Source organism: Caloenas nicobarica, chromosome 19, assembly GCF_036013445.1.
Source record: "Caloenas nicobarica isolate bCalNic1 chromosome 19, bCalNic1.hap1, whole genome shotgun sequence".
Classification (NCBI taxonomy): Eukaryota; Metazoa; Chordata; class Aves; order Columbiformes; family Columbidae; genus Caloenas; species Caloenas nicobarica.
Window position 1 is genome coordinate 2,287,988 of NC_088263.1, and position 25,573 is coordinate 2,313,560.

The 25,573-nt window shown below is 49.2% G+C and overlaps 1 protein-coding gene across 1 annotated transcript in view; it reads left to right on the forward strand.

Annotated features, from left to right (window-relative positions):
- Nucleotides 1-25,245, forward strand: part of PNPLA7 (patatin like phospholipase domain containing 7) — a 127,526-nt gene extending 102,281 nt beyond the window's left edge. The window contains exons 29-36 of the mRNA XM_065648470.1: nucleotides 4,915-4,984; nucleotides 6,498-6,614; nucleotides 8,767-8,915; nucleotides 10,579-10,731; nucleotides 13,063-13,170; nucleotides 18,248-18,332; nucleotides 23,916-24,019; nucleotides 25,078-25,245. Of these exons, the coding sequence (XP_065504542.1) occupies nucleotides 4,915-4,984; nucleotides 6,498-6,614; nucleotides 8,767-8,915; nucleotides 10,579-10,731; nucleotides 13,063-13,170; nucleotides 18,248-18,332; nucleotides 23,916-24,019; nucleotides 25,078-25,146 (855 nt within the window). The 3' untranslated portion in view covers nucleotides 25,147-25,245. The remainder of the gene's footprint in view (nucleotides 1-4,914; nucleotides 4,985-6,497; nucleotides 6,615-8,766; nucleotides 8,916-10,578; nucleotides 10,732-13,062; nucleotides 13,171-18,247; nucleotides 18,333-23,915; nucleotides 24,020-25,077) is intronic.
- The last annotated feature ends 328 nt before the right edge of the window (nucleotides 25,246-25,573 follow it).

A 25,573-nucleotide genomic window follows, 5' to 3' on the forward strand; every position in this document is an offset into this window, starting at 1 on the left:
TTTTGAAGCGGGGAGAGTAGCAATGATTTCCAACTGGAAATACATACCAACGAGAGTTAATTACAGCCTTACAAACATATTATAGATTGAGTTTGGATGCTTGACCACAGCTGCCTCTGCCCAGGAGGATCCACAGTGACGGCAGGAGAACCTGAGAGCTTCCTCCCCACGGGGCCGGGGTGGGTCCTGGCCCTGGTGTCTCTATAAAACCTTAAAATGGGGAAGGGCTGGGCCTGATCCTCCTCTTCCATGTCTGGGAGGTGGCACCCCTGCCCACCCTGCGCTCCTTCCGCTTCTGCATCAGGCCGGGGAGCCAGGAGCACTTACGTTGAACTGTTATTTCTGACATTGAAAGAAAGGTTTCCAGTTTTGGTTTTTTTTTCCTAAATTTGCTCTCTGACAACCCGTCTAACGTGGGAGTCTCGTGATTCCTAGCAGTGCTGTTTGTGGGGTAACCCTGGTTACCAGCACCCCCGAGATTGCTGCGGCAGATGTCAGCCCAAGGCGCTCCACGAGAGATCAGCCTGCGCAGGTTCTGCCAGGAAAGCACACAGAAACCCAGGGCAGCGTGCTTGAAAGATATTTATCAAGAAATACAATTATTGCTCCTCTGAAATTACTAATCTTTCCGGGAGAGCACCAGGCTCTGCAATTTTTATCCCCAGTGCCAGAGCATAGAATGCTCTTGTAAGCCATCTCAGCTGGAGGTTCAGGTGTAAGGAATCAGAAAAGTCCTTTATCAGGTTCCATTTCGGACTTGAATAATGCTGTGTCCCCAAAATTCGTGAAACGATACCTGAGAAATGCAATCTTTATGACGGCATGATAGGTCCTGGTTTGGTTTCCTTTGTGCATGTGTTTGCATGAATATGAAAGGAATTGTCAGATGGACTTCTCTCCCCATTCGCTTAGTTTTGCTTAAAATGTGGTTGATGCACCGAGATGTGCAATCATCAGAATATCTTTAGCATGGAGAGGCATCCCTAATACTCTCATAGTCACACTTTATTCATCCACCCTCCTGTGGCATTTATACCAGATGGGTTGTAATACTTGTGCAGTATCTGTTAGTCGTCCCCAATTCCACTATCTTTGCAGAGCTGCTTAAGAGATTAAACTCGCTAGAAAAAAACCCCTTATTTTTGTCTGTTCAGAATTTCGTATTGAGCAGCACAGAAACACCAGAAATACAGAGTGACCAGAGAGGGAGAGCTGCTCAGCTCATACTGACGGCTGGAGTCCAAACCCTTGTTTGGCTTGAGTTTAAGTCTGTGCTAGAGAAGACCCAGGCACCTTGTCCCGAGAACAGAGGCTGGAGAGATGGGAAAGCAGGTTCACCTCTTCAGTCTTCATATAATAGAACCATAGAATCATTTTGTTTGGAAAAGACCTTTAAGATCAACAAATTCAATCGGTAACCCAACGCGACCAAGTGCACCACTACCCCATGTCCCTGAGAACCTCATCTCCGTCTGTCCAACCCCTCCAGGGATGGTGACTCCCCCACTGCCCTGGGCAGCTTGTTCCAATGCCTGACAATAGTCTTGATTCAGCTTTGCTGACTGACAGAGAACTATCAGCTCTGGTTCTCTGGGCATAAATTCAATTTATTCACCCAAGTCTCCTCCTTCCCCTTTGCAGGCTGCCCTTTCACTAGACACTGTGGAGAATTTCCAAAACTGTCTTCTCTCCAACAAACTCCTCTGCAGTTGGGAGGCCACCTTCCCATTCAGATTTTCCAGCTGGCGGGATGTGGGTACAGACGTGGCTGAAACATCTGACCTGAAATGCCTGTGCACCAACGCACGCAGCATGGGGAATAGGCAGGAGGAGTTAGAAACCTGCGTTCCGTCAGGAGATTATGATCTGGTGGCAATTACAGAGACATGGTGGGACAGCTCACATGGCTGGAATGTGGTCATGGATGGCTATGTCCTTCTCAGGAAAGACAGGCCAGCCAAGCATGGTGGTGGAGTTGCTCTTTACGTGAGAGAGCAACTACAATGTACCGAGTACTGTCCAGGGGCAGATGAAGAGCGAGTTGAGAGTCTGTGGGTGAGAATTAAGGGGCAGGCTGGCAGGGGTGACACTGTTGTGGGTGTCTATTACAGGCCACCAGATCAGAGTGAGGATGTTGATGGGGCCTCTACAGGCAGCTGAGAGCGGCCTCACAGTCACAGGCTCTGGTTGTCATGGGGGATTTTAACTTCCCTGATGTTTGCTGGAAGGACTACTCCGCCAGCCAGCCTCAGTCCAGGAGGTTCCTCCAGTGCGTTGATGAGAACTTCCTGATGCAAATGGTGGAGGAGCCGACTAGGAGAGGAGCGCTGCTGGATCTCGTCCTCACTGACAAGGAGGGTCTGGTTGAAGCAGTAAAGGTGGAGGGCTGCCTTGGTTGCAGCGACCATGAGACGGTGGAGTTCAGGATCTCGTGTGGCAGGAACAGAGTAGCAAGCAGAATCGCAACCCTGGACTTCAGCAGGGCCAACTTTGGCCTTTTCAAGCAATTGCTAGGGGAAATCCCATGGAAAAGGGTACCTGAAGATAAAGGGGCCCAAGATAGTCGGTTAGCATTCAGGGACTGCTTCTACCAAGCTCAAGATCAGAGCATCCCGACACGTAGGAAGTCAAGGAAGGGAGCCAGGAGACCTGCGTGGTTAAACAGGGAACTGCTGGGCGAGCTCAAGTGGAAGAGGAGAGTTTACAGATAATGGAAGGAGGGGCTGGCCACTTGGGAAGAATATAAGGCTGTTGTCAGAGGATGTAGGGAGGCAACTAGGAAAGCTAAGGCCTCCTGAGAATTAAACCTGGTGAGAGGGGTCAAGGACAACAGAAAGAGCTTCTTCAAATACATGGCAGATAAAACTAACACCAGAGGCAATGTAGGCCCACTGATGAACGGGGTGGGTGCCCTGGTGACAGAAGATACAGAGAAGGCAGAATTACTGAATGCCTTCTTTGTCTCTGTCTACTCTGCCGGAGGCTGTCCTGAGGAGCCCCGTACCCCTGAGGCCCCAGAGGAAGGCAGGGCAATGGAGGAGTCTGCCTCAGTTGATGAGGACTGGGTTAGGGAGCAATTAAACAATTTGGACATCCATAAATCCATGGGTCCAGATGGGATGCACCCGCGGGTGCTGAGGGAGCTGGCTGAAGTCATTGCTGGACCACTCTCCATCATCTTTTCCAAGTCTTGGGAAACGGGAGAGGTGCCTGAGGACTGGAGGAAAGCAAATGTCACTCCGGTCTTCAAAAAGGGCGAGAAGGAGGACCCGGGCAACTATAGACTCGTCAGCCTCACCTCCATCCCTGGGAAGGTGATGGAACAACTTATCCTTGGTGCCATCTCAAGGTATATCAAGGATAAAAGGGTCATTAGAGGCAGTCAACATGGCTTCACCAAGAGGAAGTCATGCTTAACCAAACTTATAGCCTTTTACGAGGACATAACCAAGTGGATAGATGATGGCAAAGCAGTGGATGTGGTCTCTCTTGATTTCAGTAAGGCATTTGACACAGTCTCCCACAGCATCCTCGCTGCTAAACTGCGGAACCGTGGTCTGGATGATCAGGCAGTGAGGTGGACCGTGAACTGGCTGAAGGAAAGAAGCCAGAGAGTCGTGGTCAATGGGGCAGAGTCCAGCTGGAGGCCTGTATCTAGTGGAGTGCCTCAAGGGTCAGTTCTGGGACCAGTACTATTCAATATATTCATCAACGACTTGGATGAGGGAATGAGAGTGTACTATCAGCAAGTTTGCTGGTGACACCAAGCTGGGAGGAGTGGCTGACACGCCAGAGGCTGTGCTGCCATCCAGAGACCTGGGCAGGCTGGAGAGTTGGGCAGGGGAAAATTTAATGAAATATAACCAGGCAAGTGCAGAGTCTTGTATCTGGGCAGGAACAACCTCAGGTTCCAGTATAGGTTGGGGAATGACCTATTAGAGAGCAGTGTAGAGGAAAGGGACCTGGGAGTCCTGGGGACAGCAGGGTGACCATGAGCCAGCACTGGGCCCATGTGGCCAGGAAGGCCAATGGGACCTGGGGGGGATTAGAAGGGGGGTGGTCAGTAGGTCAGAGAGGTTCTCCTGCCCCTCTGCTCTGCCCTGGTGAGACCTCATCTGGAATATTGTGTCCAGTTCTGGTCCCCTCAGTTTCAGAAGGACAGGGAACTGCTGGAGAGAGTCCAGCGCAGCCACCAAGATGCTGGAGGGAGTGGAGCATCTCCCGTGTGAGGAAAGGCTGAGGAGCTGGGGCTCTGGAGCTGGAGGAGAGGAGACTGAGGGGTGACTCATTCATGGTGATCAATATGGAAAGGGGGAGTGTCAGGAGGATGCAGCCAGGCTCTTCTCGGTGACAACCAGTGATAGGACACGGGGCAATGGGTGCAAACTGGAACACAGGAGGTTCCACTGAAATATGAGAAGAAACTTCTTCATGCTGAGGGTGCCAGAGCCTGGCCCAGGCTGCCCAGGGAGGTTGTGGAGTCTCCTTCTCTGCAGACATTCCAACCCGCCTGGACACCTTCCTGTGTAACCTCATCTGGGTGTTCCTGCTCCGGCGGGGGGATTGCACTGGATGAGCTTTCGAGGTCCCTTCCAATCCCTGACATTCTGGGATTCTGTTATATCAGAAAGAAGGTGAACTCTTGGTCTGAGCGATGAGGTTGCTGTGCTGCTCTGTAGGCTCAACAGTCTTCCAGAATAAGTCTTTCTTGCTATTAAAAAAGGAAATTGGGATTTTTGTCTTCCTTGGTTTTGCATGAAATGTTTGCATAAGAAGCAAATTTGTGAACTTAAATACAGAGCTGATGGGGTTTGCTCCGTCCGTGCAGACGTTTGTGTCTATCAATAAGATACAGAGGTCGTTACTTTGGTTTGTGTTACAGTTTTCATAAAACTGGGCCCTCCTCTATTGCAGGATCTGTGGATTCCTTACTTCACTATCACAACCGACATCACTGCCTCGGCAATGAGGGTCCACATGGACGGTGAGTGTGCAAGAAGCCTTCTTGGGTGGCACGTCGTAAACTGTGATGTGAGACTTCGGTATCAGCCCTTGTTCCTGGAATTTTCCTCCCATTTGAATTTGTCTTTCCTTTTGTTTCTCCCTTCTGTGTTTGCTGAGCACCAAACTGTGGTGGCACACAGATAAAACAAGGAACAGAGCTGTTGGGAAGAAATTAAATGAGAAGCTTTGTTCACTGTTTAGAGGGAAAACAGGTCCATTGACACCATTCTGTTCCCTTAAAACATCCCATGAAGTGCAGATGTTTCAGCCGTAAATCAGAACTAATACAACCAAAGCGCTTTAAGATTCACATTCCCATAAATGAAGCTGTTTTGCCAATAAAGGGACCCCTGTGCCTGAAGCAGAGGCTGGGTTAGGTTCTTAATTGTGTCCAGTCCTCGTTATATCTCTGGTGGAAAACTGTAACGTGCCTCAGTGACTGAAGGGAAGAGCAGGATCCGAGCCGTCCGCTCCGCAGCCCCGTGGGATGCTGGCTTTAGCTTTTGTCACTTTGGGGTAATGATGACTTGGGCTTCGGCGAGGACAGCACAAGCCTCCTGGCTGCCCCAATATTGCCTTGGGTGGCTGAGGCCTTTGCAGCATCCCTGGTGTTTGGCTTTGGCCCAGGTAGGACTGTTCCTGCCATCAGGGTGTGGGTTACAAACCGTTAAATTACACAGACCGAGGACAAGGAGCTGAAACAAGCAGACAAAGGATTAACCTTTCTTGGTGGCTTTTTATTCCCACTCTGCAGCAGGTTAAGCCAATTGAGGTCAGGAAACTCACTCCAGCTGCTTTTCCATGCAGAATGTAAGGACAGAAATCAGCTGGAGAATGGTTGTGGTCATCTCCAGAATCCACTTGAGAGGAGAGGAAGGAAGTTCCCGGCTGCTGCAATTACCCGTCTTGGTTTCATCTGTGGGGTGTAACACAAGAAGTCAGCCTTTTTCTTGGGTGGAAGTTCCAGCTGAGCTAAACACTGGTTTTACAAGTGAAAATGTTTGCTTATTACCGAGCAGGGAAAACAGAATTTTGGGGCTTCTACAACATATATTATTTATATTCAGCTCCTGCTAAAAGTCAGTTTTTTGTGGATCTCTGTAGAACACAATGGCTTTAGCTGCACTTCAATCTGCTCGTTCTTTCTCTCCCTTTTCCTGTCCTTATCAGTGTGAGCTCAACAAAGCACTAAAGCCGATCCCCGCAGTCAGGCATATGCTGAAATCTCCTAGAAGGCAATAAAAATGAGGGATGGGCTTAAAACTCCAGTTTCTAAGGCCTTTGCCTGATAGTATGTCTGAATAGTGCTGCTTTTTTTTTTTTTCTCCCAGCCAGGATTATGGTATAGAATATAATAAACTGCTTTAATAACTTTCTAACAGTATTCTCAGGAGATCCTCTATCTCCTGATTATTTTAATGAGTGCTAAAGCCTGCCCCACCTGTGTGGCAGTAATTAATGCTGTTGCCATCCCCCCCGTCTCGTTCCCGCAGGCTCCCTGTGGAGGTACGTCCGTGCCAGCATGTCCCTGTCAGGGTACATGCCTCCCCTCTGTGACCCCAAGGACGGGCATCTCTTGATGGATGGAGGTTATATCAACAACCTACCGGGTAGGTGCATGGATTGGTTGGGAAAAAGTGCAGGTTGGCCAGAGAGGTGGTGGATGCCCCATCCCTGGAGACATCCCAGGCCAGGCTGGACGGGGCTCTGAGCAACCTGAGCTGGTGCAGATGTCCCTGCTCATGGCAGGGGGGCACTGGGGGAGCTGGGAAGGGCCCTTCAACACAAATTATTTTATGGTTCTACTGAGAACACAGCCCATCGAATTGCCTGCAAAACTTTGTCCTTTTTTTTTTTTTCTTTTTTTGGTCAAGCACAAATGGAAGCAAGGAGAAATATTGCAGATACCCTTAATCTCATGATGGTTACCAGGAGTCATCGTTTTCAGTTTCCTAAGTGTTTCCTTTATCATGGCTTTATTAAGACTATTTTTTATTATGAAGTATTTCCTAATAGATGTATTCTGAACATATAATTCCAAGCTAATTTTGAATTTATTTTAGTGTTCACTGAAAGGAAAGAGCAGAAATTAAACTGCAAATATATATTCCATCTTTGAGTTTATGTTCAAAAAGTATCAGCTGAATAAGAAATAATTTTGAGAAAGCAGCAGCATTAACTCTTTTTTGTTTACACTGGTGTCACCCAGAGCCTGGAGGGTTCGGCTGCCCGACATCGGTGTCTCAGCTGCCAGCACAGGGCAGAGTGGAATCCTGGTTTTCTAAGGAGTGATGTGGAGTTTGGGGTATTCTGAGAACTGAACCCAAACGGGTCCAAGGCGTGTGAATTCACTTGTGTGGGTTTGGGATGTGTTTTATGTCAGGGGTGTCCTTGGAAAGCATTGGAAGGTGGGTGGCTCAGGAGGGTGGCCAAGATAGGAGATACGTGATGTCATTGCAGTTTGGGACTGTAATTGTGTACAAATAAAGAGGGAGGAATCTAGGTTAGAGACTCCATATCTGAGCAACTCAAGCCATTTACATGTTCCAGACAAAACCAGATTATATTTTTTCATCAGGTCTGTATTTGCCTGGAATGGAAATAACACAAAATAGCCCCCCCCCAAATCTGCCTCTGACATTCTCTGTTCGTGTCTGTAAGCAAAAATATGAATTGCAAACCAAGGCAGCTTTTCCACCCGTGCATATTGGAGAGGGCAAAGAGCACACGCAGGTGACACTGGGTAGAAAAGATACAGTAGACTGAATGAGCCCAGGAACATAAATCCAAGTTACAGAACAGATCTTATTTAAATAAGTATCTAAATTAAGCAGCTAAATTGCCTCTTCAGAGCTGTAGTTCTCCTACACATAACTATTTTGGAAACTGCAACTATCTTGGACTCTGGGGGTGTGGAAAAATATAAATTCATTCTGTGAGGTTCGTGTCCTTCTCTTCCCTCCCTGGGCGCTTCCCTAAATCCTCACCCATATCCAAAGGCTGCAGCCAGTCCTTTCACTGACCTTGAAGCAGAAAGTGTTGCCTCACTTCTTTCCCACTTCCAAATATGAATCTTTCTCTTGGATCCCAAAGCTTTTCTTAGGCTGAAATGCTCCCAGCCCCTCAGTGCTGTCTGGTCCCGAGCTGCTCCTTCCCTTCATCCCCATCTGTCTGCAGGGCTGACCCTGCGCTGCTCACTCTCCTCTCCAAGGCCACGTATTCTCAACAGGTCACAGAATCCCAGCCTGGTTGGGTTGCAGGGCCCTCTGCAGATCCCCAGTCCAGCCCCTGCTCACGCAGGGTCACAGAGCAGATCACACAGGTCGGGCCAGGCGGGTTTGAATGTCTCCAAAGCAGGAGACTCCACAGCCGCTCTGGGCAGCCTGGTCCAGGCTCCGGCACCTCCCAGCAAAGAAGTTTCTCCTCATGTTCAGCTGGACCCTCCTGTGTTTCAGTCTGTGCCCGTTGCCCCTCACCCTGGTGTTGGGCACCACTGAACAGAGTCTGGTCCATCCCCTGACACCCACCCTGAGATATTGATCACATTGATCAGGTCCCTCTCAGCTTCTCTTCTCCAGCTGAACAGCCCCAGCTCTCTCAGTGTCTCCTCCTCAGAAAGATGCTCCAGACTCCTCAGCATCTTCGCAGCTCTCCACTGGACTGTCTCCAGTAATTCCTTGTCCTTCTTAAACTGGGGAGCCCAGAACTGGACGCGGAACTCCAGATCTGTGATTCATTCTGTGGTTCTGTGATTCCCACCAGCTGATGTCGCGAGGTCCCTGGGCGCAAAGGTGGTGATCGCCATCGACGTGGGGAGCCAGTATGAGACAGACCTCGCCAACTACGGTGACTGCTTGTCTGGCTGGTGGCTGCTCTGGAAGAGGTGGAATCCGCTGGCCGAGAAAGTCAAGGTATTATGGATTATATTAAAATAGCAGCTGGTTTTATGTGCAGAGCAGGAAACTTCTGCTTGTTCATTCAGGGAGCAATCCTGGGGACAGACCATCATCTTTCTTGGGTTTGGGCTCTTACTCTGGACAAAGCAAGCTGGGCAGTGCCCTTACACCAAAGGAAAGGCAGTGACATGGGAGAGAGTAGGGCCCTGGGCTGGGAAAGGGGTGGTAGAATTGTCAGGGCAATGGAACCTTTTCTTAGAGGTGCAGTAAATTTTAATAAAGTCAGAATTTACGCATTTTACCAATAAGAAGTAATTTGGTGTTTCTACCATATATGTCTCTGAACTGTAGATTTAGGGAGATTTTAGCACTAGGCAGTAATTAACATTACTGCTGCTGATAATGCCGGGCTGCAGAGTATGATGGCCTCAAGTTGCACCAGGTTGAAGTTGGATCTGGGGAACAATTTCTTCCCCAAAGGGCTGTCGGGCATTGGAACAGGCTGCCCAGGGCAGTGCTGGAGTCACCATCCCTGGAGGGGTTGAACAGACGGAGATGAGGTTCTCAGGGACACAGGTTAGAGGTGGACTTGACAATGTGAGGTTAATGGTTGGACTCAATGACCTTAAAGGTCTTTTTCAACCAAAATGATTTTATGATTCTAAGATTTTTTTTTTTAATCGTTGCATGAAATTATGCCAACTCTGTTACTTATTCTTCTGCATTTCTTAAGTTATTTGGCTCTGCAGCTGTCGACCAAGTGAATGCTGGTTTTAATTCTTCCCTCCCAACTACAATTAACACATTTCTCTTGTTGGAATCGGAAGTAAAATACTTGTTTGTTCTTCCCAGTGTTGGGGAAAATACTACAAACTGTTGGTACTGCTCTGTAATCTAAAGTTTTTCCTCTAATAACTCCTTTCCCTGAAAAGGTCTCCTCTCCCTCAGAAGTGGTATTATATTTGGAGTGGTGCAGCCATGGAATGTCCTGCTGTGCTGTGGCAAAGTTGACCATGCTGCTCCCTGTATGTTGTGGGGGAACATGGGAGACCCTGACGCTTCTCAGTAGCATCCAGTGAAATATTAATATTACAACTGCCTGAGTGACAACAGGTGCACATGAAAACGTGAGATTCCTTCTGAACACCAGAAAACTCTTTTCTTACTGGGGGTGGTGAAACACAGGCCAACCAGAGAGACTGTCTAGTCTCCATCTGTGGAGATATTAAAAACTCAGCTGGTCTTGGATGCCCTGCCCCAGCTGACCCTGCTCGAGAGATCCCTGTCAACCTCAACCATTCTGCAACCTCTCTGCCCTGGTACCATAGAGGTCAGCACCGATTGCTGCCTTGGAGGGTCCCTGTGCCCCTTGTGCCTCAGCACAGATCTCTCAAGGTACCACAATATCCTGGAATGAAAGGCTCAGTTCAACCTCGAACTGCAGAAATATGTTTGAAGGAATTCCCGTTCTGCTGCGGATGATGGAGACTCTTTGGCCAGCTGTCCACGCTGCCTGGGAAGCAGATGGAGGTGCTGATGTGTGAAGGCTTCAGCAGGCTTCTGTGCGCTCTTGGAAAAAAACAAATGATAGATAACTTGCTTTTTCTCCATTGTGAATACAGAACGCATTCTGAAACGAAATTTCTGAATTAATCATGATGTCTGGCCGGGTTGGCAGGTGCTGAACATGGCAGAGATCCAGACGCGGCTGGCGTACGTGTGCTGTGTGCGGCAGCTGGAGATGGTGAAGAGCAGCGATTACTGCGAGTATATCCGGCCGCCCATTGACCGATACCGGACCCTGGACTTTAAGAAATTCGATGAAATCTGTGTAAGTCCATCCCAGGCAAGGCAGTTTCCCCCATATTACTGTTCCACAGAAATCTGCTGGTTTGTGGTGCTAATTAGTGCCTGAGCTGTTGGAGAGTAAGAGGAGTCGGTTGGCACAGAGTGAAAAATTGACGCTAAATAATTCTGTGGAATGATATCACAGCTGTGAGATTGGATTAACAGCAGAAATCGAGTCAGTAATCTTATTTATACAATGACCCGTGAACAGATCGGTTGCCTCACTCTGTTTCATGACAATTCTTGCTCATCTGCTTGGTAAAAACTCTTGGGTGTCTGAGCTGCTTTGGGCAGTTGCGGTTTGTCAAATGGTGTCATTTCTCTCCTTTCATTATGTAGCTTATTGTCGCATGAAAAATTCGAAGAAGTCTGTAGGGGAGGCCATGAATCAGTGAAATGGAGGGCAACAGGCTAAAGTATCTGGCTTGGTTAACGTTTCAACACTTCTATTAATAAAACATATCATCCACAATTCCTCTGCACCTGATAGAGTATCAGGAAAATGGCACCAATGTCAGTGGAAAGACCTTGTAAAAAAGGTAACACCAGGTTACACTTATCTGGGATTTAGTTTGGTTTGTTGATGTACCAGACACCAGCATGGGAGGAACTGACTCCAGGTGTTGAATTGTGTAAGTGACACAATTCAGTGTTCACAACAAAAATGCCTTTGCCCAGGTTGGGGTAATCATAACAATTCTGGCTCATTGTCTCCTGCCAAGAAAGTTATTTTACTGCGTCTCTGTTCTTTGTCTGCTTCAGCCTTGCAAGCGTCTTCCATCCTCAGGTGTTTCTGCATGGCTTTGCTCTTCTCCTTTGCTAAAAACCCTTCCCCTGCAGTTTTTCTTTAAGTCGATCTCCTTTACAGATGTAGTGAGAACCTACAATCCTCATTAAGCTGCAGATTGGTTCCTCGGTCTTATGAATCCCAAACAAAACCAGTAACACAGTGGAGCCGTGCAGATCCACGGTTGAGAGAGACCTTCGGACCAAGCGGCAGCTACCAACCCACCAGCTGATTTCCCCAATATAAATATTTTCTCAAGGATGTTGGGTGTCTCCGAGCTCCTGGGCAAACAGCGCTCTCTGCCAAGGGTGGATCTAGGACTTTGCTGATAAATAATATTCTTTGATAGATGGAGTGCCCTGGATGTTCTGCAAACCTTGACAAAGGGTCTGGTAGTTCATCACAGTAACAGGCAGTGAGCTGTCAAATCATTGTTCTGTCTAATTTGGTGTCGTTAAAGAGATTTAAAGACACCAGGCAAATTTTTCTCAGTGGAGTAAAGCGTAAGAAAAGTGCAGTTTCTCAAAGACGTCACGTTCTGTGAGCAAGTTCTTGGCAGGAGACACTGTGGGTATGGAGGGGCAGCACCCTCCTGGATTTTCATTCCCTGCAGTGGAGCTAAATAACTTTATTCCACAGGGAAGCTTTAAACTGTGCTGACCTTAAAGAAAAGAGCAACCTATGCATTCCTTTGTTGTTATAGACTATGAAGTAGTGGGGCTTTTAATTTCAGCGATGTACCTGGATTTTACAGAGAATAGAAATGGGCACCATATAACCATTCCCGAGACCTGTTTTTCTGTCCTTTTGATTTGATTTTCAACACCATTTCTACTGTCTTGTTAGAAAGAGTCAAACTCGGAGCAATCGGTTTATTTTTTCCAGTTGTTTCCATGCTAGTGACGCGGTGCCCTGTTATTATTCCCAGAGCAAATTATGTTATACTTTTAAATTAGCATTTGTGGGTTGGATGTTGTCCATGTGCCGCCATTCCTGCTCCAGCAAACCAACTCTTGCATGTTCAGTGCAGTCTGGCTTAACTTATTGCAAGAATTTTTGGAGCTGGGAGCCATACAGTAACTTCTTTGTTAGAAAAGTTTTATTTTCTTGGCTTTTCTTGAACCAAGAGGGGAGAAGACACAAATTAATTCCTGTTGTTACCGTCTTCCAAAGAAAGAGCCAGTACTGTGTGTATACATACGTGTCCTAAGCTTCTCTTTATAAGGCGTTATTCTGCGAGCAGCCTGCCTGAAAAATGTAAAAATAGTTGTGTGAGGTGGCACTTTTCATTGCACACCCTGGGGGCAAAGGTCAAGTTAGTGTTTTGCCTTAAAATAGCACCTCGTTTGCTTAATCGTCCCCTCGTTCTTAGGCTGAACAGCCCATGTAGCTGGGGCTGGAAAGTGGCAGAAGTACATCCTGGCTTTGGGATAGAGCTCTGGATTTCTCACTGATTTGCAGATGATGTGACAATGTTGGTTTTTTTTTTTACATTAATTACTCTTTTGCCTTGACTTTTTTTTCCAGGAAGTGGGATATCAGCACGGGAAAACTGTATTTAATGTCTGGTGCAGGAGTGGAGTGCTTGACACGATGATGACAGACAGGACTTGGACTTGCAAATCCAAAACTGATGTAAGTGTTCAGTATAAATGCACTCACATGCCAGATTGCGTACGGCCCCAGAACTGCTCAGAGGATGAAAAAGAACGATCGATTGCCTCACGCGCTTACTGTGAGCATATAGGTATTAGTTAAAATGGTATTTTAGGCGAGAAAAGGCATGATCAGTTTTTCAGAAACTTCTTTCTTTGAACCACAGCCTGGATGAACGAGAGCCTGTACTTCTCTGGTCACCAGGTACAAGTGTGGCCAAGGTTTGCTCTGCCAGGGCCCCAGCTCTGATCTCTGCCTGTCCGTCCCCGGTACCTGATCTGTGCCCGTTCAGGGATCTGTCCGTATCCAAGCACTGGAACAGGCTGCCCAGGACAGTGGTGGAGTCACCATCCCTGGAGGGGTTGGACAGATGTGGAGATGAGGTTCCCAGGGACATGGGGTTAGTGGTGGACCTGGCAGCGTTGGGTTAATGGTTGGACTTGATCTTAAAGGTCTTTTCCAACCAAAACAATTCTATGATCCTCAGCAAGTACGATGGGGTCTCTGAAACTGTAGCGCTCTGTAGGGCGGCTCTTCCTGTTGCTGTTCCATTCTAACAGGTTTTTGCTTTACTGTGTTTGTAACCTGGAGTCGTTCGCAACACAAATGTCCCCAAAGGAAGGCGGGATGCTCACCAGTAACTATTTTCCGAGACGCGTAGCTGATGCGTACGTGTTCACACACTTGCTTTTCTCTTCTCCATCCCCCTGTGTCTCAGCAGTCTCGAGGGCACCAAACGTGCTGCTGGAGCTGCCTCCTGCACCGGTGGCCGTGGCTCTGTCCCCTAGGTTCTGTGCAAGAGGGTGCTCTGTGGTTTCAGGTGATGGGCCACATTTGTACCCATTGCTTCAATGTGCATGTGGACTGTCTCCCTGAGTAACGCTGAGTGGGCACAAGTAACCTTTTAAGATTTATTTTTCATTTATTCTTGTGCCACAAACTTTAGGCTGGTACCTGGATATTGTCCTTGCTACTAGAAACTGTTCTGCCAGGGCAGAAGCACTCTCGTGCACGTGCTCTCTCTCTCTCTCCCACCAGAAGACATGAATCGGGATCACTGGTGTTGATCGCAGCCATCGCTGGTGTGCAGGGTTGTCACTCACATTGTTCTCAGATGCTTCCAGAAAACTTCATTTAAGCGCTTGCTGGAAATGTGTTTTTAGTCGAGAGTTAAAATCCCTGCAAGGCTGTGGACTTCTTGCTTTGTTGCTTTTCTTGTCACTCCCCTATCAGAGAAGGCATTTTGCAGCCGTCATTAAGGCTCTGCAGGAGCTGGCAGCGCTGTCGAGGTGCTGGGTTTCACGCACCTTGTTCTGCACATCTGAGCACTTAATGGTAAATGCCCAGTTATGGTAAATCTACAGGCTACATAGCGTTGCTGAGTGGTTAAGATATCTACTCAGAAGTAAGAGTCTCCTGGTTTTACAGTCTAAGGATTGAGGTCAGCCTCTAGAGTTGGTTCGTAACTCAGAGGGCTGACCGAACTTCTTGGCAGGGAAGTTTCAGTTGTTTTTAAGAAACACTTATCGCCTTTTTTGAGGGCTTGGGTACAATATTGTGATATACTGGCTTATTATCCTTACCCTCCTTTGAATTCCTCTAATTTAAAACCCAAGTGCTACAAAGGTTTCATGTTTTACCCAGTAATTCATCTTTATAGTATTTTAAAGATAGGGAAATGAGCAGTAATATTTTAAGTGATTGCCAGAATGTGTCATGACCGTAACGAGCCTCACTAAGGAAAGTCAAGGGAGGTGAAAAGTGACATTGAGGATTTGCAGCTCCTCGAGAGACTGGTGGGAGAGCAAGGGGAGAGGAAGGGCAGCGCCTGCAGGGCTGGGCAGGAGCCAGCAGCCAGGGCTGGGTGACACCACGCTTGTCCTGGACCCCATGTGTCACCAGAGAGAGGTGAGCTCTGTCAGGTATGAGTCACTGGGTGAACTGGTCATGGCTCCCTTGGGATGACAGGGACTGAGCTTTGGGGGAAATCAGCTGGTGATCCCAGTGAGGAGCCCCAAAACTTGTTATTTCTTCCTGGGAAGGTGACGTGGAGGTGCATTAGTCTGAGCTGCAGAAGACAGGTCCCCGTTCTGCCTCTGACACCCTGTGCTCAGACTGGTTCTGAGCTGGTGCGTGTTTGGTTTTGTGTGTTAATAGTTGTAAGAAGTCAAAGGAGAGAAAATTGTGGGTGTCTCAGGAATGGTTAAATGTCCTATTTCATCCTCTAACTTTTATCACCAACTGGTAACAAGTTCAAACGCATTCGTTGCTGTAACAAAGGCTTATTTAAAGAAAGACTTATTTTTAAATTGCCTGTTATACGGGTACAGTAACTCAGGCTAATATTTCAGTTAAATAATGATATTTGTTACAACTGTGCATCAAGCAGCGAGTTGAACATTTATCACAATCTACCCTGGGTTTTATGGCCCTTCAACTGCCCTGGAGATCAAATATGTCATGTATTCATTGTAGGCACAGGCTGTGGTTGCATTTGATAAGAAGGCAGAAAGTGCTGATTACTGACGTGCCAGGACGATGAAAATGGGTTCAGGAGAGTGAACCGGGTGATGGAGCGGGAGCCATCAGCCTGTGCTCAGGTCCAGGCTGTGCTCCAGGCACCCAGGGGATCTTTGCTCCTCCTCTGAAAACTCCAGAGTCCGGTAAAAAACAACATTTTTGTCATCTGACTCCTATTTCAGTAGATTTATTTCTACAAAATAACAAGTCCTGCAGGCTCCCACTGCGGTGGTTGTCTTTTTTTTCTTAGTCCATTAGAGTCACTTAAGTCCTTTAGCTCTGCTATCTTCCAAGGATAACAGCTGATATTTTTAACTTGCCTTTCATTAGCGAAGGTTTTGATGCTTTATATGTTTTAGTTCTTCAGCTATTTCTGGAGCGTTCAACATCAGAGAGAACTGAGCGTGGTTTCTTATTATCTTGTTTCCATGTCATAAGCGTTGATTTTCTACTTAAAACTCCGGATATTTAATCATTTAGATACTTCTTTGCTTTCATCATTCAGTCACTGTATATCTTATCTCAAAAATGCAAATACTGAAGACACAAACAACAGGAACCTCACATAAACTTCACTTGAGCAACCCTTACTCTTCTCAGCACAGAATAATGTGATGCTGTTAATTGGATCTCCTTGGGGAAGTTTTGTCTATTGAAGTGTTATTCAGAGTCAAAGCTAAATATAATTTCGCAGACTACAATGGTAACTGTCTTTCTCTTCTAATTTACTTAATAAAGATTGTGCCGAAGAGAATACTTTCCTTCTTGGAAAAAAAAAAAAAAAAGCAGCAAGGTTTTAGAGTGGGGTTCAAACGAATCTGAGACACTTCTTTGCCTCGTGTTAACTGATGGGAGTGTGGTTTTGTCCTTAAAAGTAGTAAGAGGAGGTACTTAAATGTTAAATTTGTCCGAAGCGGGTCCCTGACCGCTTCGTGCTCCCAGGACAGCCTGGCACGTGTCTGCCAGAGCGCTCTGTGCACCGCTTGGACTTTAGAGCACAGGCAATTGCCTCCAATGTTGCTGTGTCTGCTGGGCGGCCAGAGCTCGCGCAAATCCCTCGCTTAGTCATACGGCACAAAACGAAGATGTAGGTGCTTTTTCTCCCGGCCTGGGGAACAGGTTTGTGCAGGCACTTCACTGGGACCATTCAGGTTGATGTTCAAAATGAGACAGGACTGACTCACCCTTCTTGGCAGCTCCTTAACGGGCAAACTGAGCTGCTGAGCTTCCTGACTTCTGGATATTTTAAAGTGCGTGTCCTAAGCTACTGCTGTTTCATTTCATACAGGTTTTTTTTTTTAATTCCTTCTGGGCTTTTCTCTGTCTACCGCTCCCCACCAGCTGTTTGTCCTGGATTCACACCTTGCTTTAGCTGTGCTAAATTACATCAAAAGTTAGTTACGAATTAAAGGTCAACGGAGAGCGATCTGCTGCAGCTGTAATGGGCTTCTGCTGTGACCCCCATAGGGGGTGTATGATTCACAGGATCAGTGCTCTTGCCAGAAGAGCAAAGAATTTCTCATAAAACCCCTGTGTTAGGAAACTGCCCTGTCTGGAAGCACGTGGACAGGTCTGGGCGTTTAGAACGATGACTGTCACAGCGATTCCTGGCAGCCCGGTGCCAATAACGTGTCCCCTGCCAGCTCTTCCCCGTCCTCTCCTTTGGGGGTATGTGCTATTGTGCTAATTAAAATACCTGGTTTTAAAACAAGGTGTTCAGATTTCCATCTGCTGACCTTGTGCCTGGCCCCGGGGAGGCAGGTAGGGCTGCTCACAGCATGGCATGTGGGAAGACCAAAACGCTTCTTAAATACCAAAGTTGGGTTTTCTAGAGGGAAAACTGGAGCAGGCAACTTCTCAAAATAGAGAACACTCAGCCCACTGCTTGGGTGAGACAGAGTGAAAATAGAAAGGGTTTATTGAAAATATTTCTCCTTGTGGGTGGACCACGTACCTCAGGCTCTCGCTGGCTGCAGCACCTCCAGCTCCACGGCTTGCGGGGTTCTCCAGGGGGTCCTGGTCACCCCGGTTCCTGGGCTGTTGCCCGCCTGTCCCTGCAGCATCCCACAGCATCGCTCTGCAGGCTCAGGGCTGGACCATGTACTGTGTCCCCACGTGGGACCTGGGGCCCCTTCTTCTCTCGGGGGCAGGTGAAAGCTCCTGGGGGGCTGTAGCTGGCCCAGCCAGTCCCTCTTACGAAATAACAGTGATGGAGACCTCGTCTGTCATGGAGTCCAGACCCACCAGTTCCCGTCTTTTGTGTTCTTTTCTGTAGTTTGCTATTGTTTTAATAAGGCATGGATGGAGAAGGCACCATTAGAGGTTGTCCCAGCATTTGCACTTGGGAGTCCCGTCTCTGCCACCAGACCTGCATCAGGAGAGTTGTTCTGTGAATTGCTCACTGATGAGTAATTGAGGGGGGCAATTGTGGAGGATTTATGTGTCTAGAGCTTTCTGTGAACAGACATAATTTTTATATGTTCGGATTCTTTGTGCACGTTTGTTAACATACCTAAAATTGCCTGCTGTGTTTCAGAATGTGACCTCTCCCACCACCTCTTTTACGGACCTGGCAGAAATCGTCTCCCGGATTGAGCCCGTGAAGGCGCCCGTGGCAGACGGTGAGTCGGGGAAGGGCAGCGGGCAGGGGCGGCTGCTCGCTCCTCCCGTGTCCCTTCTCTAATGGTCCTCTTGTCCCAGCCCATGTGGGACTGTGGTGGCTCAGGGCTGGCTGTCCCCTCGCTCCATCCCGAGCCTCTGCGGGGCCGGACCCTCCGCGTTCCTGCTGCCTCCTCCGTGAGCGGGTGGGAGTCGGATGTTCGTGCCGTGGCGGTACCGCCACTGCCAGCCCTTTTCTGACGTGGTTTCCCGCTGGGGGTAATCCCTGCTCGAGTGAATCTGAGTGAAATAACGCACGTGGCACCTCCTGCACAGACGGGCCTGCATTCCTCTTGTGCTGGCCCACGTCCTTGCAATGGCTTTGCTCTTTGGTCTGTGTCCTTTTGAGATGGGAGGAGGCTGATGTAAAGCTTTGACTGAAGGATTTTTCTTTTTTCCTCTGCTGTCATGAGTAGGATCTGGAGTGACTCACAGGCTCCGTTGCTTTTCGTTTGCTCCTGTTATGGGGAGCACCGGTGAACTAATGAGGAGCAGGTAACGACTCCTGCATCGTTACACGAAGGCAGTTGAGGGTCTTGTGCCTCAAGCACGCCCTGCGGAGCAGTTCCCTGTTTAAATGCCACTTAAAAAGAATCAGAGCTTTGCAGGCCTGAAATCTCAGAGCATTTCACCAGTGCTAAAGCTCTTTATAAACAGTCTCTCCCCCTCCTCCTGATTTCTTGTTCTTGCAGAGGGAAGTCTAAAGTTAGCAGTCCTCCCATCTGTGACTGTTTGCAGAGATGTCCCTGTGGTAATTTGAAATGCTAATTGCCATCATATGCCTTATGAAGAAAATATTAATCAAATGTGGTTGAAACAGCCATTGTGAACAAGAATGAAGGGTTCACGTAGGTTGGTTATTTAAGGCATGGGCACTGAGACCTGCTGAGATTTAACCGGTGTACTGGGACAAATCTTCCTCCTTTATATAGTTTCTGATTGTTTGCCCCCATTAAGAGCTTTCTGCGACGTGAGGCCATGAACATGAGCGTGACAAGGGGGACGTGATTTTCAGAAAGTAGATATGGCTGATTTGGGGCTAAGGAGGGCCCGGGCAGGGACTACCTGGGGTGGGATGGACATGTTCCACATGCTCCTCACAGATACTTGCAGCCCAGAAAACCAACTGTACCCTGGGCTGTGTCACCAGCCCCGTGGGCAGCAGGTTTGGGGGGATCCTGCCCCTCTGCCCCGCTCTGGTGAGACCCCCCTGCAGTGCTGGTCCGGCTCTGGGTCCTCAGCACAGGACACACAGGGACCTGCTGGAGAGGGGCCAGAGGAGCCCCAGGAATGATCCGAGGCTGGAACAGCTCTGCTGGGAGGACAGGCTGAGAGAGCTGGGGGTTCAGCTGGAGAAGAGAAGCTCCAGGGAGACCTTAGTGCAGCCTTTCTGGACTTAAAAGCGGCCGATGAGAAAGATGGGGACAGACTTTTGAGCAAGGACTGTTGCGACAGGACAAGGGGTGATGATTTTAAACTAAAGGAGGGAGATTCAGGCTGGACATGAGGAAGAAATTGTTGGCCCTGAGGGTGGTGAGAGCCCAGCCCAGGTTGGCCAGAGAGGTGGTGGCTGAACCATCCCTGGAGACATCCCAGGCCAGGCTGGACGGGGCTCTGAGCAACCTGAGCTGGTGCAGATGTCCCTGCTCATGGCAGGGGGGCACTGGGGGAGCTGGGGAGGGCCCTTCAACCCAAACTGTTCTGTGATTCTGTGGCACTGAAGGCTGTTGGTTGCAGAGACCCCAGAGGAGGGGGTAGGATGGCAGGGGAGAGTCGTGCATGTGGGTGTTGTGTCTTGAAGGACATTTTGCATTCATGTTGTGGATGACTCCACGTGCTGCCTGCGAGGACCTTGCCCATTTTTTGGTGGGCAGTGGCTGTGAAGGTTCCCCTCTGGACGCAGCATCACCTCAGTGCCTCCAGGATGGCACCGCTTTGGCTGACGAGGTATCTGGAGCCGTGGGGGAAGCGATCTGTACCGAGGTGAGCTCGGCTGGAGGGTGACACCTCCCCAGCAGTGGTCTCGTGCCTGTCAGACGGTTCCTCACATGTGCTGCTGAGCCTTTGGGTTTGTCTGCTGGGGATGGGGCTAAAGATGGTCTGACTGCTTTTGTCCCATGTGGGTAAGGAGCCGGTGATTCCCGGTGGCCTGACTGTGACATGGCACTGTCAAAGAGCGCAAAACCTTTTTTCTCCCTGGAAATCCCTTCTTGGGTGAGATCTCAGGCAGCAGGGATGTAGCAAGGCTCTGCCTGTCCTGTCAGCGTACTGCGCATCTCAGGCTGGGTGGAGAAATTCTGTCAATAACTTTGTTCTGAAGAAAGAAAATGACAATGATCATGTTGTGATTGAGGGGGAGAAGAGAAAGTGTTGATACGAAGGGTGAGAGGCCCTGACGGGCAGAGGAGCCGTGTCGTCTTCAGGGAGAAAAGGCAGTCGGGGTTCTGCTCCACCCTTGGGCAAACCCAGAGCAAGGATTGAAACCATTAGAAAAATAAAAGGGGGGGACCGTCCCTCAGGAAGGGGAGAGCAGGGGGAGGCCAGGCGAAGCCCCGCGCTGGACCCAGGGTCCCTGTTCCCTGTGGGGAAGCGCCTGTAGGACAGAAGCTCACGTTCACAGCTGAGCCACCGCAGCGTTTGGCCGTGTTCCTGTTCAAACGCTTCTGCGATGGGGATTTTCCGTCTCTGTTCAGCTGTAATTGCGTTCACGCAGCTGTGGCAGCACAGCTGCCGTCCCCCGAGGGTGGCTCAGCCGATCTCTGGTCGCGCCGCCGCCCGTGAGGGGTTTCTGAGGACCGAGGCTGTGCAGCTCGGGGGATTCCCACAGCAGGCCTGATGTCCCGTTGCTCAAGGCCGCGATGCTTTGGGCCGTCCCCGTGGCCGGGTTTCACAGTGCGAGGTTAGGCAGCACATTTGCTGCACACCACGGCCGAAGGACATCAGTCCTGTAGGAGACCAATTGTAGCAACAGGCATTTGGGAAAGAGAAAGGTTAATTGTGGTGTCAAATGCCAGGTCTTGCAAAACGGCTGGAGCAGGAGACGTCCCAAAACCTCTCCAGGGACACGGTTAGTGGGCAGTAGGTCACCCTTTGCATCTTCGCTGCTGAAAATGTACTTTTTTCAAGAAGCACAAATGCATTTTAGGTTGTGATGAGCTGCCAGATTCCCTGCTGTACATGGAAGTCTGTCAGTGCCACTGAAACAGAAACCTGATTTGCTTCAAGTGGGGTGTGTTGTCTGCAGCAATCGGGCTACTAGAGAAATGCTCGAAGCTACAGAATCACAAAGCAGGTCATTGGTGCGACAAGCAGATGTGAGCCCTTTGCTGTGAACATCTCCCTTCTGGAGCATCTCCCTTATGAGGAAAGGCTGAGGAGCTGGGGCTCTTGAGCTTGGAGGAGACTGAGGGGCAACCTCATTATGTTTATCAATATGGAAAGGGGGAGTGTCAGGAGGATGCAGCCAGGCTCTTCTGGGTGACAACCAGTGATAGGACAAGGGGCGGTGGGTGCAAACTGGAACACAGGAGGTTCCTCTTAAATATGATAAGAAACTTCTTCCCGGTGAGGGTGCCAGAGCCTGGCCCAGGCTGCCCAGGGAGGTTGTGGAGTCTCCTTCTCTGCAGACATTCCAACCTGCCTGGACACCTTCCTGTGGAACCTCATCTGGGTGTTCCTGCTCCGGCGGGGGGATTGGACTGGATGAGCTTTCGAGGTCCCTTCCAATCCCTGACATTCTGGGATTCTGTGAACATAACGGGGACTCGAGTACCTTCCCTGGGGTCATCCCCTCTTCGCTGGCTCATTTTGGAGCTGCCAATTTGGGTGTGCGGAGCAGCACGAGGCCTCGGTCCTGTGTGACGCTTCTGGAGGTTTTGTAGCATAAAGGAGCGATGGCCCCGTCAGCCCCCGGTGCTCAGACTCTGGGCGGTGGGAGACGATGCTCAGGAACAGCAGGACCTTCTGTTCTCCCTCCCCTTCTCGTCCTCCAGCACCCAGAGGTGCTGTGGGAAGGATGTGAGTGGGGACACCCTTCTCTTGTTTTACAGCATCTGTATAAAAACCTGTTAAATGCTGAATAGTGCTTGAAAAATCAAGGTTTTGATGGCAGTCGTTTTTATTGGAGCTGTAAACTGCAAACTGTTGTTTGTGCTCTCTGTTGCTGTTCAGATGAGTTTGCAGTTTTCCTGGTGCATTTTATCAAAGATAATCAGTTGTGGGTTTAGTACAAACTTAACAATTATTCTCTGATCCACAGTAAAAAATATTAAAAAAATTTTAAAAGACCAAATGTCTTTAATCCGAATGTTCTAGCAGTTGGTTGTAGTTATTGTGTTGGAAGAAAATGCTGTGGAACAGACTGTGCTGTTGTCTTCAGCATGGAGCAGATGCTATTGACTGTTCCCAAAAGAAATACTTGATCAAAAATCCGGTTGAAACACGAGCCACTTGCTTCACTCGTGGGCTGAAGAGCAGCTATTGCTTCGGCAGCTCGGAGCGCACTTGAGTTCACCCATGGAAGTGGCGGAAAACCGAGCGTCGCACAAAAACGACTGGAATACCCGAGAGAGCTGGTGGTTGTCCCTTGCGGAGAGGAAGGGAGTGTGAATGTCACTCTGGACCAGAGATTGTGAGACACAGAGTTAGTTAGTTATTCAGCCTGGAGAACAGGAGGCTGAGGGGAGACCTTCTCGCTCTCTGCAACTGCTTGAAGGGAGGTTGGAGCATGGAGGGGGTTGGTCTCTTCTCCCAAGTAGCAAGTGACAGGACCAGAGGAAACGGCCTCAAGTTGCGCCAGGGGAGGTTGAGGTTGGATGTTGGGAACAATTTCTTGCCCAAAGGGCTGTGGGGCATTGGAACAGGCTGCCCAGGGCAGTGCTGGAGTCACCATCCCTGGAGGGGTTGGACAGATGTATAGCTGAGGTTCTTAGGGACATGGGTTAGTGCCAGAGTTAGGTTATGGTTGGACTCGATGATCTTGAGGGTCTCTTCCAACCTAAATGATTCTCTGATCACCTCTGCACCAGGTAGAGTTCAACCTGTACCTGGTTGTCCCTGTTCCCAGTGAGTCTGTGACCGATGTGTCCAGGGGAGTTTGGTTGGTAGCACACAGACATGGTTCCTGATGCTGCTCTGCAGGTCTTGTCTGGACTGATGGGTGAGATGCGGCAAATATTCTGTGGAGAGCATCACCAGGGAGCATCTCCGCATTGCCACGTTTGTGTCCTGCTGGCTGGCCAGCGAGAACCCACCAGAGTAACTCGGACAGTTTGTATCTCGCTGCTCGTGCTCCAGGCACTGGAGATTCTGGAGCGTTCCAGGACACCAGATCATGTACCAGAGATGGTTTATTTTGTGATCTGGCTGGAGAGCTGATGTCTGTGTTGGAGCAGTCCCAGGTCACTGAGCTGTGGGGGGTTGCCCACCGGTCATCCTGCCCTGGCCAGTGCTCGGTGCTCAAATCAACAATGATCATTCCTTGTCCAGTATTCTCTGCCTCTCTGAATGCTCGTTAAATTGGTGTTTTTTCTCTCCTCTCTCTTTAGATGAGTCAGACTACCAGACTGAGTACGAGGAAGAAGTTCTGGACAACCAGAAGGACGATTATATCAATTTCGCAAGGACCGAGGCTGCAGACAACTCCGACTCGGTACGAGCTGCCCCGGGAACAGGCAGCGCCTGTGTCGGTGCCGAGTCCCGTGTGAACGGTGTGCGGTGGGTGTGAGGTGGAGCTGTCAGGGAGGACTCAGAGAAGCACCTGCAAGGGACGTGCAGAGGAGAACTGTGCAGAAATAAGTTTGCTTTTCATCTAGTACAGACACTAAATGATGCACGTTCAGCTCAGTCACCTACCGTAGTGCGGTGTGTGGCAAAACCACGGTTAAAACCTGGCCCGCAGCTCCGCGGGGGTCTGCTCAGGAGGTGGGTGAGGGAGCTGCTGTCTCCGCTCGGAGGAGAGGAGGCGAAGAGAGGGTCTGGCTGCACCTGCCTGCCGGGTGGTTGTGGAGACGACGGCAGCAGAGATGCGCAGCAAAAAGACAAGAAAGAGGTGACAGACACAACTTGCACTGAAAGAATCCCTCACTGGGTACAGAGGAAAATATTTCCCAGTGTGCATGGCTGAGAACTGCAACGGGCTGTGCAGGGAGGTGGTGGAAACTCCATCCTTGCAGATACTCAAAAACCAAGTAGATGCTTTGAAGAACCAGATCTGGCATTAGAGTTAGCCCTGCTTAGAGCAGAAAATTGTATTATACCCTCCAGAGGTCACTTGCAACCAAAGTTGTTTTGGTTCTGCGGGAGATCAGGTCCACCCTGAGCAAATCTTGTGCTCTGAGGCCAGACCGCACAGGATGTGACCCGCAGCCGGAGGAGCAAAGCTGGGAAGGGTCGATTCCCTGCTGCTCTCACTCTGGCTGGAGCAGCCGATGGGTTTAAAAGGCGAAGCTGCCTGTTGTGCTGGACATGAACAGTTTCTCAGTGGGAGCTCTGAGCTGTTGGGGAAGGTGCTTGGGAGCTGCTAAGGAGGTTTCGGTGCTTTGAGTGAGGAGCAGGAGTGACGATGTGAAGATTTGGTTTGCTGGGCTGATCCCCGGTGGGTCATGGTTGGTGGACAAAGAAAGGGTGGAGGGGACAGGACAGATTTTATCCAGCTCAGAGAGGATGCTGAAGAATGATTTTGTGCTTGCTGCTTCTTTAATCCTTCAGGATGAAGAGATGCAGATAAGACAGCGCAGGAACGTCCCCAACGTGGACGACCAGGTGGGCAGCACCTAAGAAATCAATTGATGTGAACGGTAGCTTTAGATTTACTGACAGATCATGGAGCTGACACTTGTTGGATAACTCTGGAATCATGACTTGGCTGTATTTGCCCTGTGAAATAAAGTTATTTTACTGGGTTGAAATGTCCGTGTGGTTCTTTGTGTTGGGTCCTACAAAGACAAAGTTGTCAACAACTAAGAGCCCAACTTGCCTGTGTTTGTAACAGACTTACAAAGAAACACGTGCGGTTTTCAGATCCTGATGCAGCAGGAGCCACTGGGTGTGTTGTCAGGAGCCTCCAGTGCTTTTCCCCCCAGGGCTGCAGCGTTTGACGGGAGCTGAGCCGTGCTCAGAAGTTCCCCGGTGTTTGTTCTTTTTGTCTCGCATCTGTCGTTGCTGATAGCTCCACTTGGCTGAATAATCAAGCTATTAATAATTC